General features: G+C 50.2%; 1 protein-coding gene across 1 annotated transcript in view; it reads right to left on the reverse strand.

Moving 5' to 3' along the window:
- Nucleotides 1-4,620: 4,620 nt before the first annotated feature.
- The window catches only part of UBE2QL1 (ubiquitin conjugating enzyme E2 QL1), a 35,464-nt gene continuing 27,514 nt past the window's right edge, over nucleotides 4,621-12,570 (reverse strand). Inside the window, exon 2 of the mRNA XM_045863717.3 lies at nucleotides 4,621-5,908. Within this exon, the coding sequence (XP_045719673.1) occupies nucleotides 5,777-5,908 (132 nt within the window). The 3' untranslated portion in view covers nucleotides 4,621-5,776. The remainder of the gene's footprint in view (nucleotides 5,909-12,570) is intronic.

Genomic DNA, 12,570 nt, shown 5'->3' on the forward strand with positions numbered 1-12,570 from the left:
AGTTTAGGCTACAGTATTGTGCTAAGCACACAATTTCAACTTTAATGGGACTCTTTGGCAAACATGTTCAACGATCTTTATAATGCAAATGGAAGCTGAAGGAGAAATCTAAATCATAGTGATGCTTAATTAGATGTGGTTCAGTTATATTTCATTGATTTTTGTAGAGAATACTCGTGACATGCTTCAAAGTTCTGAGTTAGCAAACCACAAGTAAATCAAGCACAAAAGATCAGAGGGCAGCACGTGATTGGAAGCCACCCGAGATGGACCACGTTGGATAATGCATACGGAGACTTAGAGACATTCCTGCGAACACTGAACATAGACCAGGCAAGGACTTCAACAAACGTTCAATGGAAAGACATTTATTGGTTTTAAGGTCTGCTTTTCTGAATTGTTGTTTTTCCCCTGAAGACAGTGCCTCTAGATTGACTCATGCATGCATTCACCCTCTTCTGAAAGTCAACATTTCTTTCCTATTTCCTATTTCCTCCCCCTCCTTTTGAGGACCACAGAACTGGACAACTTTAGAAAGAGTATACACCAAAGCTTCAGTGTGAATTGTGAGGACAGTCTGAGAGTTCACAGGAGCCCAAGATGTGTAGATTGGCATCCTACTACGGTCATAATGGAGACAATGTGCATGAAACAAGGTCATGTTGGTGGAACAGGTGAGTAGGAATAAAACCAAGCACATCCAGCTACAGTGGTTCTATTGTTGCTCAGTTATTGACATCACCAAGATCTATCGATATAAAGTGAATGCATGTCTACAAAGCAGACGGCCACTTAATTTACCTCCAGTGGAAGAAAGGAGGAAGCACCCTCTGTAGGAGAAACAGGGTCAGTCTGCAGTGGGAAGCAGTGCAGATATTTACTCCTTCAACACATACCGCCTTACTGACCCAAGAGGATGACCTTGGAACCTGACTCCCTCCCCTGGGCACTCTGCTATTTGTCTAGCCCTGTTATGACCTTGAAACTAAACCTTGCTTCCCTTTGTATCTACACTCTATTCAAGTACCCTGCCTTGATTATGTCTCTTTGCCAGCATACTTTGTTCCTCTGTTTTTTCTGGAACCAAGGGAATATCGTTTATTGCCTCCCTGGATGCCAACAGTGTTTGTTTGGCCTTTCCAGTTCGTTGGCCACATCGTGTGGGTCAGATGGATCCTGGGGTTGAGTGAAACTCTGTACTATGTAAACTGGAGGTTGCAAAAATCACAAAGATAAGGTAGAGCATAACATAAAGCTAAAGAAAACTGCATATTATATTAATGTCTTTGGAGGAAAAGAATATTGATTATGATCCCGCGGGCTGAGCTCCAAGCCATAGCTCCCTAGAGCACTTGGAAGTGCAAACTGCCTTCCCACCAATTTGGTTTTGTTGTGTAATGGATCATCACTCTGGGTGCTTCCCAACTAGCTGGGAAAGCCTGTGGCTCAAGGTCAACCCAACGGTGAGCTCAAAAGTGTGCTCTTGAATGTGGGCCATGTGAATTGCCTCATGGTCCATGGGGAGCATCACGGAGGATCAGAAAGCACCAGCAAGAGGGTGGCCTTGGCTTCACCCCTCCAGTCGACTTTGGAAATGCCACTCAACCCATCTGGGCTTGTTTCCTTCCCTGCACAGTGTCTGAAGGTAGACTAAGTGACATCCCAGATTCCGTGGTTCAACCCTCACTGCACTTGGGAAGCCAGTTCGGCCCCTCTAGAAAGCAAATTCCATTAAAATTTTGCATGTTGTTAGAAGGGTTCAGATAAAACTCTGAAATATAATTCTAGAGAAGGGGCCAGCCCCACACCCCAGGTTAGGCTGTGAGTTTAGCATGTGTCTTGCCTCCTAAAATCATATCTATAGAGAGGCCGCTGCAGGTGAGAATGGCAAGGAGCTGCCCAGGCGTCCCCTCCAGGGCCAGCGGGGACGAACATCGTGTCCCCTACAAGGGCATCCCTGGCCCTCCCTCACTTCTACACCTGCCCTTCTTCCCTCTTGCTCAGCCGTCCCTCAGTCCTGACTTCTCCATGGAGCCTGGCCTGACCACCTTCAGGGAACCTCTGGGCTTGGACAAAATCTACAAGGTCCACAGTGCAGTGTAGCTGTTAGCTGCCTCAGGTCTCCACTTATTCGTTGGTGGCTCCTGTTATTCTTTTTTTTTTTTTTTTTTAAGATTTTATCTATTTATTTGACAGAGAGAGCGCATAAGCAGGGGGAGCGACAGAGAGAGACGGAGAATCAGGTTCCCTGCTGAGAAGGGAGCCCAACCCGGGACTCAGTCCCAGGACCCTGAGATCATGACCTGAGCCAAAGGCAGACGCTTCACCGACTGAGCCACCCAGGTGCCCCTCCTGTGTGTTATTCTTGTCTTTTACGTTCCTCTAGGGAAGGAGGCATGTCTAAAATTTGTTCCTTCCCTATGTCAGAGTGAGTGGAGAGATGGCCAGTAAGTTTGGTTGACTGACTTACCATAGAGGACTGGGGACAGAACACCACTCTATGATCATAAGTTAATTCTATTTGAATCATTGTAATTATTCAATTAGAGCCTTTATTTAAATGTGTTCTAATTAAAGCCCGTTGTTTAACACAGAGTTCCCCATACTGGAAAAGTAACACACAATGTTCATGTGACAATTTCTGGATTTCCCAAGCACTTTCCCTCACGGCTTAGGTTAGTTCTCACACAAATCCCATAGGAGTTTACAGGCCAGGAAACTGAGGCTCGAGCAGGTGGACTTACCTGCCGATTCACACAGACATGGAGGGCACCTGTCCTTCTATTGGGTCTTTGTCACTAGTCCTCAGATTTCCCTCTCAAGAAATAAGGTTGAATTTTGATAGACAGAGTGAACTTGGGAACTAAAACAGTGGGGCCTAAAGCCTCTTTTTTTTTTTTTTTTCCCCTGAGTAATGGATTTTAGAGACTGTGAGTCTTCCAGGGCATACGTGTGTGCCCTGTGTGCGTGTGTGTGTGTGTTGGGGGGGTGTGTGTGACCGGGCCAATCATCTTGCTGCACACGTGGAACTTGAACAGCCCGTGGCCTGCAGTGGAGGGGACACCCGAGGACGGCTGCAGGAGGCCCAGGAAATCCTCCGGGTGCACAGGAGAAGCATGCATGACTTTTTCCTTCCTCTGGCTCTGTTGCCTCTGGCAGACATGAATGTCTGCAGCCCCGTCCAATCGTCCCCCGGCTGTCTGTCTGAAGAAGGACGGCGCTCTCGGCCTATGTGGAAAGGAGACCCCCGCCAGGCGCTTGCTGGGTCTGCAGCAAGCCTCCCTCCCACCCTGGGCTCCGAGGCAGGCAGGCCCCTCATGTGGGGTCAGCGGGACACGGCCACGGCCAGGCTCCCCTGTTGGCTTACGATGCCTCCAGCCGCTGAAAAGGGAGCTCTTCCAGCTCAGAGTCAAAGCAATAGTCGCATTTTTAACTATTCTCCACTGCTTTGAAAATGAGAAAAACTTACCCATTTAAGTGAAAAATGGCACTTCTTTCACTGAAGAATATTTCTTCTACAGCTTCCAGTGCCTGACAAGCTTAATGGAAGTCACATGCAAAAGAAATCAAATTCAGGGTGTGCGGGGGTCTTGAGATTGGGCGGGGTATCTCCCCCCACCGCTGTTGGCAGCGACCGAGCCCACCCTCAGGGGGTCACGAACCTCCTGGCTGCCCCTCAGGTGGGACATAACCCAGAAACTGCTGTGGACACGTTCTCTAATCAGCTAGCAGCCAGCCTGGAAGCGGCCGGCTCTGGAGATACACTGCATACGGTTATATACACGTTCTATACTCTCTGTATATCCAAATGCATCCATATGGTTCTTAAAAGAAAGTTGCTTTACATTTTGCATCAGGAGAGGGAAACATCTGGAAAGAAATAAGCTCAGGTGCTTTCCCCAGCAAGCTGCTTCTGTCCTGTATCTTGGGAACCCACAGAGTAATCCCATGACCATAAGTAGCCCGAGGGCCCAAGACCATGTGCTAAATGTCAGGTTTCCAGGATGGAGAATTCCACTCGGGAGGATCAGATGAAGGAGCGTCATCGAATTTCGTAACTATTATTACTCAGAGGGAAGGTGAGCAGGCAGCCATGCATCCTCAATACGCTGCCATCTTGTCTGGACAGAGCTGCGTGTGAATTAGGGGCACATGAGAAAGTGTTAAAAAATATAAATAAAAGCAGTGGGAAAGGGTAGATTTGGTGAATGGCCGGTCGTGCTGGGAGCTGACCCCTGTCCTCTGAGGCCAGGTCTCTTGGACCTCTGACAACCCTGGACAAGTGAACAGGTCCCTGATTTAGCCAAAACTGCCCAAAGAATTGTATGTAATCAGCAAAGATTCTTTTCCCTCGTAGTGGGAAAACATAATCAGCAAAATCCAAGTTTGGCCAAATCAACCCTTCACACTTCCTGTTAACTTCTGATGGCCTCCCCGGTTGCTGCTGGGGACCATGTTAACACACTGGAGTTTTGCACAGACCATGGGTTCCTAAGACTCATTTTTTTGTAACTTGCGGGAAAATGTCATCACGGTATTCGGAATATTGAATTTTAAAGACAGATGGAATGTTTTAAAGGGAAGGCGAGCCCCCAGGGATTGGATTCTCGAAGTAGTGTGTCAGGTATGGATGATTTTATTTAAAATGCGTCCAATAAGGTTTTCCACCTGGGATGAACATTTTACCTCTTCCCATGTATTGTTATAAACAGTGTTTCCTCACTTCATGGAGTTTCTTAGAAAGTTCTAAGTAACTTAACAGAGGAGAAAAATGAAAGTGTGGGCGATGGAGTAACGGGAAGTTGCTATCACGGCGAGGGTGCTCACGCATCACGCAGCCCAGCCCCCAGGGCACACAAGTGACAGGAGGGTGAGGAACAGACCCGGTCATGCAAGTCCTCGGACCATCCCTTGGTGTCCTTTGGCAGTCCTGGCATTCCCTGTCACTAGCATGGAGAGTAAAATGTGTCCGATGACTTCAGGGAACGGGAAATTGTCTCTTGCTCGTGGTGGTGGGTTGACCAGCTGGGAGGAGACAGGAACACGGATGCGGTGTCGTGGGAGCGTTCCAGAATACCGAGGAGGCTGTCCCACCGCGGAGCCCCTGCTGTCCGTCCCCGGGCCCTGCCTTGCGGGGGGACAGCGGCTCGCTGCCACGCCGGCGGACGGAGCACATTTTCACGAAGGGGGCAGTTGCTGTTCTAAATCACGAGAACCTGGCAATGTGAAATTTGTGTTTTCAGGAGCTGAAGGTCATAGCACGAATGAGGTCTACATGTCGTCACACGGGGCCACAGAAAGACACGTCTCCAGGTTATGTCGACCTGCCCGGGAGAGAAACAGAGACAAACGGCACAGCGATGCAGGGCGTTCCTAGTACACGGGAACGTGCCGTGCACAGTAAGTGGGTCGAGCAGCAGGCCCTGGGGCTCCTGCCTGCTCTTTGGAGCTGTGGTCTGGGAAGAAGCCAAGGGCAGTGTGAGGAGGCGGGCGGAGGGGCAGGCGGGCTGGGGAATGTCACCATCTCAACACCGGTTCTAAAGTGACTTCGAGATGGCCGCTCATTTACAGTCGAAACCTAATCCCGAACAGTGTTGGCTCCCTCGTTCTCCCTGTAAACACATCTGTTCATAAATAACTTAAACGTCTCCTTGGCATTCAGGATTCAGTTCCGGCTGGAGTTGAAAAGGGTGAGGATGCTCGGCGTTGAGGAGGAGATGTCGGGAACTCGTGTGTGTGGACAGGTGGCTGGAGCGTCTCCCACACGTCGAACACATCAGCCATCGGACACGGGCGGGGTGACCCAGCCGTACTTTTCATGCGTCTTCACCAAACTCTTAAAGGTAGCTTCGGCTTCCTTGCGGCTGAAGGACTTTTTTGATTTGCCGGCCTTTCTACAGATCCGCCCCTGTGGGAGAGGGAAAGAAAAACCAGGTCAGAAGCCCCCTAGATGGCGCCAAGCAGAGCTGGGGCACAGGCTGGCGGGGCGCGGGGGGGGGGGGGGCGGCTTCCTCCGACCCCTCATTCCAGGGGCTGGGAAGCACCTGCTCCTCACCACCCCACCACCCTCCGCTCTCTACGGCCTGGGAAGGAAGGCCGGCTGTCCCAGGAGGGCATCCGCCATCCGCAGAGACGGTGGGGTGTCCCTGGGGCAAGGTGGGGCTCCCACGGCCTCTCCCCCCACCGGAGGATGCTGCGCTGTGACTTCCAGCCCTCTCCCACAACAGTGGAGACAGAGATTCACAGTTAGACGTGTACATTTATGTATTTACACACACATTTCAAAACTCTTAAAACTCGGGCACCTGGGTGGCTCAGTTGGTTAAGCGACTGCATTCGGCTCAGGTCATGATCCTGGAGTCCCTGGATCGAGTCCCGCATCGGGCTCCCTGCTCGGCAGGGGGTCTGCTTCTCCCTCTGACCCTCCCCCCCTCATACTCTTTCTCTCTGTCTCATTCTCTATCTCAAATAAATAAATAAATCTTTAAAAAAAAAAAAAAAAACTCTTAAAACTCAAGCCCAGGAACAATGGGTGAATTTCTTGTAATTCACGTCACGTGGGAGCCACTTCGTGAGAAGACAGGTGGGCGGGGGGGCCATTTTCAAGGAGGAGGGAGGCTGTCCAGGGCTCCCAAGAGGGAGCAAAGGTGAGGGGCCGGCGCTCCTTACACAATCCCTGGAGAGGGGCAGGGGCCCAGGCCCACCCCCCTCACCGGGAGCAGGTGTTTCTGGCCGGAAAGATGGGACATGAACGTCTGCAGTGGACAAGAGCGTCTAATCCATCTTGGAACGGACACAGAAGGCTCTAGATCACGAGGGAGAGGGAACCCAAAGGCACTCCTGATGTGACCGTGTCTCGGGCCAGGCCCTCCTTTCCAGAAGACCGTGGGAATGAGGTTTATTTGGCAACCGAGGGAAGGAGCAGACTGAAGGAGAAGAGGAGCTCGCCGCAGTGCGGGGGCCTCCGTCAGCGAGGGCTGTCCCCCCGGTCTTACCCCCGCGCCTCGCCACCAGCCGTCCCGAAAGAGGCGTCCTGATGAGCGGGCACTCCTACAGCCTCTCTGCACACTTCCTCGGGCTGACTTCCCTCAGCCCCCCGGGAGGTCTGCGTGTCTTCCTGAGCATCTCATGCACGCGTTCTGCAGGCGGGGTGCAGGAGCTACCCCAGAAAGACCTGGCTGAGTTTGACCCACCAGCAAGTACACGCACTCTCCCCAGCAGCCTCCCGTTTGCAGACCTTCACCAACAAGTCTCTCTGCATGCCCAGCACGGAGCGGTTTTGTTACGGCACACCTGTGGGCCTCGCCACCGGTGGCTGGGCTGGTGCTTCCTTGGACAGGCATCCGGACGACAGTCACCTGGGCCTATGTGACCACAGGCAGGCAAGGTCCGCCCGATCTCAGCCGTCTCGCATAACCCACGGACAGTGCTGGTGGGAACACAGCCGTATCGGCCTTGCCATTCACGGGGAAAAGGGCACCCGATCACTAAAACTAGGAACAGAAGACTGTTCTGTGTTCTTAAATTCAGGACATATGGTTCAACATCTGTCCTTTCAACACTGGAGACGGAGACCCATGCCCAGGGAAGAAGCCGGAAGTCCCGAGTTACAGCTGTGTCCTGACCCCTCTGGACATCTTTCTGGCTGAACTTGTCCATCTGCCGATGAAGGGCAATGCCACCTTATCTAATCTGCTGCTCGGTTCACACCAAATGCGCTGCTAAAGGGGCGAAGGAAGAGTGGGAGAGAAGAAGGCAGGAGATGGCCATTTACCGACTTCCAGAAACTTCCCCATGCCTCTCCAGGATATGACTCCTAGTTTTAATTTTAGAGCTTCCTACTTTGCTTATGTGGTATCGTTATACTTGATAAAAAGGGACCACGGAAAGCTAGTACATTTATAATTATCATGCTGATGGGTTGAGATCAAAGTCTGAAGTTGCTTCATTAAACACAGCACATGCATCTTTGCAGGGGTGCTCATCAATCTCTACATCAAGGGGGGCAAATATCAGGCTTTATTCTTTTGTATAAAATGCAAATTCGAGCCATCTCTATCATTCTTGTCTAGAACACTGGAAGTTTGTGGCATGGTTGGTAATTCTGAACTGGAAACAGCCAAATACAAGCTTATGATAATCTTGGAATATTCCGTCGTTTTTGGCGTGAATGCATACTTTGCCTGTTCTTTGTGGAAGTCCCAACTATTACAAAAAACAACAGACAAAATGAACCCCAAATGAACAGACCACTCTTTGTTTCCCTTTCTTCCCAGGAAATAGTATGAAAATAAAGACCCAGCACTCAGTCAATTCAGCGACCAGGAGACAGAGCCTGTTCTAAGCCCACCGGAGGTCTCTGGGCCTTCACTGCCCTCAATTGCCCATGAAGACTTTCCCCCCCTCTGTTGTCTCTGGCATTTTAGTTTATAGTTAACAGATCTCTTTTCATAAATTGCCCATCCTCTTCTGATGGGCTGTTTAAATACCACCCAGGGAAACACTGAGCTTGGAAAGCACCACTTCCACTGGCTGGTCCCCCGCAGGGTGGCCGAGCTGTTTTTGCTGAGATGATCTTGAGGTGCTCACTGCACCAAGAAGGGGGGGTGCTCCATCTGCCCGGGGCCCCTGATCTTCAAGGCCATTCTGACTGTGAGCCAGCTCCCATTCTTCCCTCCAGGTGCAGTCTCTTGCAACATGGACTTTGGGGAAACCTTTGGCCCAACTGTTCTGACCTCTGTATTTTCCTCTATAAAGCGGGGACAGTATTCGCTGCCCAGCATCATTATGAATGTCACATAAGATCCTGAACTTTGAAAAACGTAAATTGTGTTACAATTAATTGAGAACTGTTTTTCTCATTGTCATGACATTCATATTTCTTCCTTGTCTGTTTCCATTTAACTAATAACCAAAGAGTCTTTTCTGGAGGGTTTCCCGGAATAACTCTTGTTTCTCCACTAAAATACCTCTACTTGTATTTAATGTGAAAAGACCTGGATGTGACAATTTACTCAACCCACTGTGAAACTGTGTGATCAGTAAGAATTTAGTTGAGTAAACACCCTCTCTCTCCCAAGCCCCAGACAGTAAACCAATAGTTATGAGCAACCAGGGTTTTTTTCCCTAACGACCTTAAAAACCTCAGCGTAACATTGATGCAGAACAGGGCTAATGAGAATACAGTTCTCTAGGGCCGTGTTTGTCAAACCAAACCATTAGTGGGTATTTTGGTTTGTCTTTTTTTTTTTTTACCTCATAGCTTTTTTGGGGCCAATCACAATAATCCAGCATGAACAATTCTATACAGACACACATGTCTACACTTTTCTACACAGCTAATAAGCAACTCCAAACTCAGGTCCTCAGTTCAATCCCCTGATCTTATGTGGTTTCCATGACCCCAATGTGCACACTGAGTTTCATTCGTCCATTCATTCATTCATTCATTCATTGTGTGAGGTGCACGGTCTAGAAAGACAAAGTAATAGTGGCCCCTGCCTGTAGGGGCTCCCAGCCCATCACGGCGTGGGTCGCTGAGACAGAAGGCGCACATCGGGGCTTCCCAGCCTCAGTACTGTTGGCATCATGGGCAGGTCCTTCTCTGTTGGGGGCGGTCCTGTGAACTACAGGATGGTAAGCCGCGTTGCTGGCCTCCACCCACTAGATGCAGTGGCCCCCCCAGAGTTATGACAACTGAATTGTCCCAGACACTGCCAGATGTCCCCTCGGGGGTAAAATCACCCCTTGGGGAATGGCTGGCGTACCGGATAAAGATGGCACAGAGCAAGGAGGAGTCCGTCCGTTATCTATTTGTTTGGGAAAGGATTGCTACAGTCTTCCTCAAGTTAGGAGCTTCTGGCTACTGGGACTGCAGGGTTTTCTAAGGTGGAAACGATTCTGGTCCTCATACAGCTCAGAGGGGAGGATGGGTCCCACCACGGGGCTGGGGCAGGGGAAGGGGGGGTAGCGCTGGTTGCAATCGAGAAAGCCTTCTATGTTTCATGACATTTTAGCTGAGCCTTGACATGTGGGTGGCAGGCATAAGGGGTCCCAGAAGGGAAGCTGAAACAGTTGGCTATATTTAGAGAACAATGGAAAAGACACTTGGTGAATTTGGGGCATGGAACCTGTGTGTGTGTGTGTGTGTGTGTGTGTGTGTGTGTTGGGGTGAGAGTGCAGAATTCAACGGACCTGGCTTTAAATCCCTGCTCCAACACTTCCTGGCTGTGTGACCTTGGGTGAGTTACTTAACCTCTCTGAATCTCAGTTTCCTCATCTGTAAAATAAACCTAAGAATAGTGTGATATGACACTGGATTTTTATAGGGATTTAATATGTTAAAACATGTAAGATGCTTGGCACAGTGCCAGGCACAGGGTGGGCACAATAAATGGGGCTTTTATTTTTGGAACAATCACAGAAGATCTCACCCCCTGACAAAGTTAGCTTCGTTCTGGACTCTTGAAAACACACACACAAAATTTCCGTCTTTCGTGTGGATATTATGACTTGGTTTATTCTGTCACAGAGTGTTCTTCAGGCAAATCCAGTATTTTGCATTTAGGTGGCTCATTTCCCAGCTTTTTCAATAACGTCTATTTTAACAGGTGGAGATAAATACACTCATTCTATGTTTCTCCCTTGATTAGATTTTTTTATTGCTACTTTATTTTTCTTTGCAAACCTACTTTTGTGGCATTTCTGTGTTTCATTTGCCCATGAATTATAGGCCTATGTTCTTTTAAAAATAGAGTTTCCAGACTCCTCATGTGAAATTTTGGGGTTCTTTCACTCATTTCCTGGGCTGAATTACAGAGCGGCTACTTGTTTTCAAAGTCTTTGAACATGTAATTGTTAGTCTAAAAGCGCTCACAATCCTTAACCCCTCCAGCACGGGCTTCTAATGCGAGCTGTGCTGGGGCGGCCTCACTCCCTAACGTGGCTCTCTGCAGGAGAAACTCGGAGCAAAGGAGGTGCTGGGTGTGGGGAAGATGAGAAGGTGAACCTCCGGATCTTTGAAAGGAGCCCCTCCTGGAAAAGCAGCCATGATTTTGCCTCTCTTTAAGCCTAAAGTGCAAAGCCGATCAACTTAACAAAATTCTAGAGCACAGATAAGACCCTACAACAGATAAGGCAGCTTCGAAGAAATGATTCCAAATCCAAACAGTTACACTGAGCTGCTGGTCAGCGAGGGAGGGACTTGAGCTTGATCCTGTCCAACGAGGCATCACACAGAAGCTGGGCGCGGCAAAGCGCTGATTTGATTCTGCAGCACGTACCACGGGTCCGAGAATGTGTGTGTGCATGAGTGTGCATGTTGGCATGCATGCATGCCTGTGCACGCATGTGCTCACACGTGGAAAACTGGGGGTGTGTGTGTGCATGTGTGCTCACATCCGAGTACATGTGTGCACGTGCACGTGTGTGTCTGCGCACGAGCGTGCACACGGATGCTCGTGTGTGTAGTGACTCGTGTGTGTACGTGTGCGTGTGGCTGTGGTGGGGACTTTCAGACTGCAAGGAGGGCTACGAGGGTCCTTGCGGTGAAATGACCGCTGACGGAAGCCCACAGTAACCCCGAGGGAAGCCCTCCTGGCTGAGTCAGGGAAGCCTCAGGCCGCATGAGCCCGTTTGCAGGGTGGTCAGTTTACAGTGGGAGATGCCCCCCGCCTGCCAGGGAGTCTGCCCAGCACCAGCCAGGGCAGGGAGGGGGAGTGCTGAGGGGCTGGCAGGGCAGAAGGGGAAGGGGCAAAATGATGCAGTCCTACAGACATCTGGGGCTGGACTGTTCTCAGCTGTGGGGTTGAACCATGCACTGTAGGATGCTTAGCAGCGTCTCTGGCCTCAGCCCACCAGATGCCATAGTAGCCCCATGCCAGTTGTGATAACCACGATGTCTCCACAATGGCCAAGTGTCCTCTGATACCCCCACTCTGTGCTGAGCAGGAAGCGTGCTGGGCGAGTGCACACGGGTGCACTTACCATGGTCTGGGGGCTAGACAGGCAGGGAGGACTGCCTGGAGGAGGTGCTCAGGGGGTGGACTCAAAGGACAAGTCGGGGAGTGTGTGTCCAGGTGGTCCTGGGAGGACAGAGAGGGAGGTGGTGAGACAGGAAGTGTATTCGTTCCTGGGGCTTCTGTAACAGAATGCCAGACCAGGGGCTTAAATCAACAGAAATTTATTTTCTCACAATTCTGGAGGCCAGAAGTCCGGGATCAAGTTTCCTGTTTCTGGGGGGTTTTTTTTAGGAGAGAATTTCTGCCATGGCTCCCCTAGCTTCTGGTGGCTTGTTGTCCCTCGTCAGGAACCCCTGCCTTGCAGATGTATCACCCCAATCTCTGCCTTCATGTCCATGTGGCTTTCTCCCCATGGGTCTATTTCCAAACTTCCCTCTTCTTACCAGGACACTGACCACGCATCAGGGCCTACCCTAATCCAGCATGACCTCATCTTAACTTTATGTGTGCTGAGATTCTTTGTCCAAAAGAGGACACATTCATAGGTGGGGGGTGGGGTGGTCAGCACTTCAGTATATGTTTGGGGGACACAATGCTTCTCACTCCAGAG

The sequence above is a fragment of the Mirounga angustirostris genome, unplaced genomic scaffold (genome assembly GCF_029215605.1).
Source record: "Mirounga angustirostris isolate CCGP_5_RB_7025 unplaced genomic scaffold, mMirAng1.0.hap1 SCAF_7, whole genome shotgun sequence".
NCBI lineage: Eukaryota > Metazoa > Chordata > Mammalia > Carnivora > Phocidae > Mirounga > Mirounga angustirostris.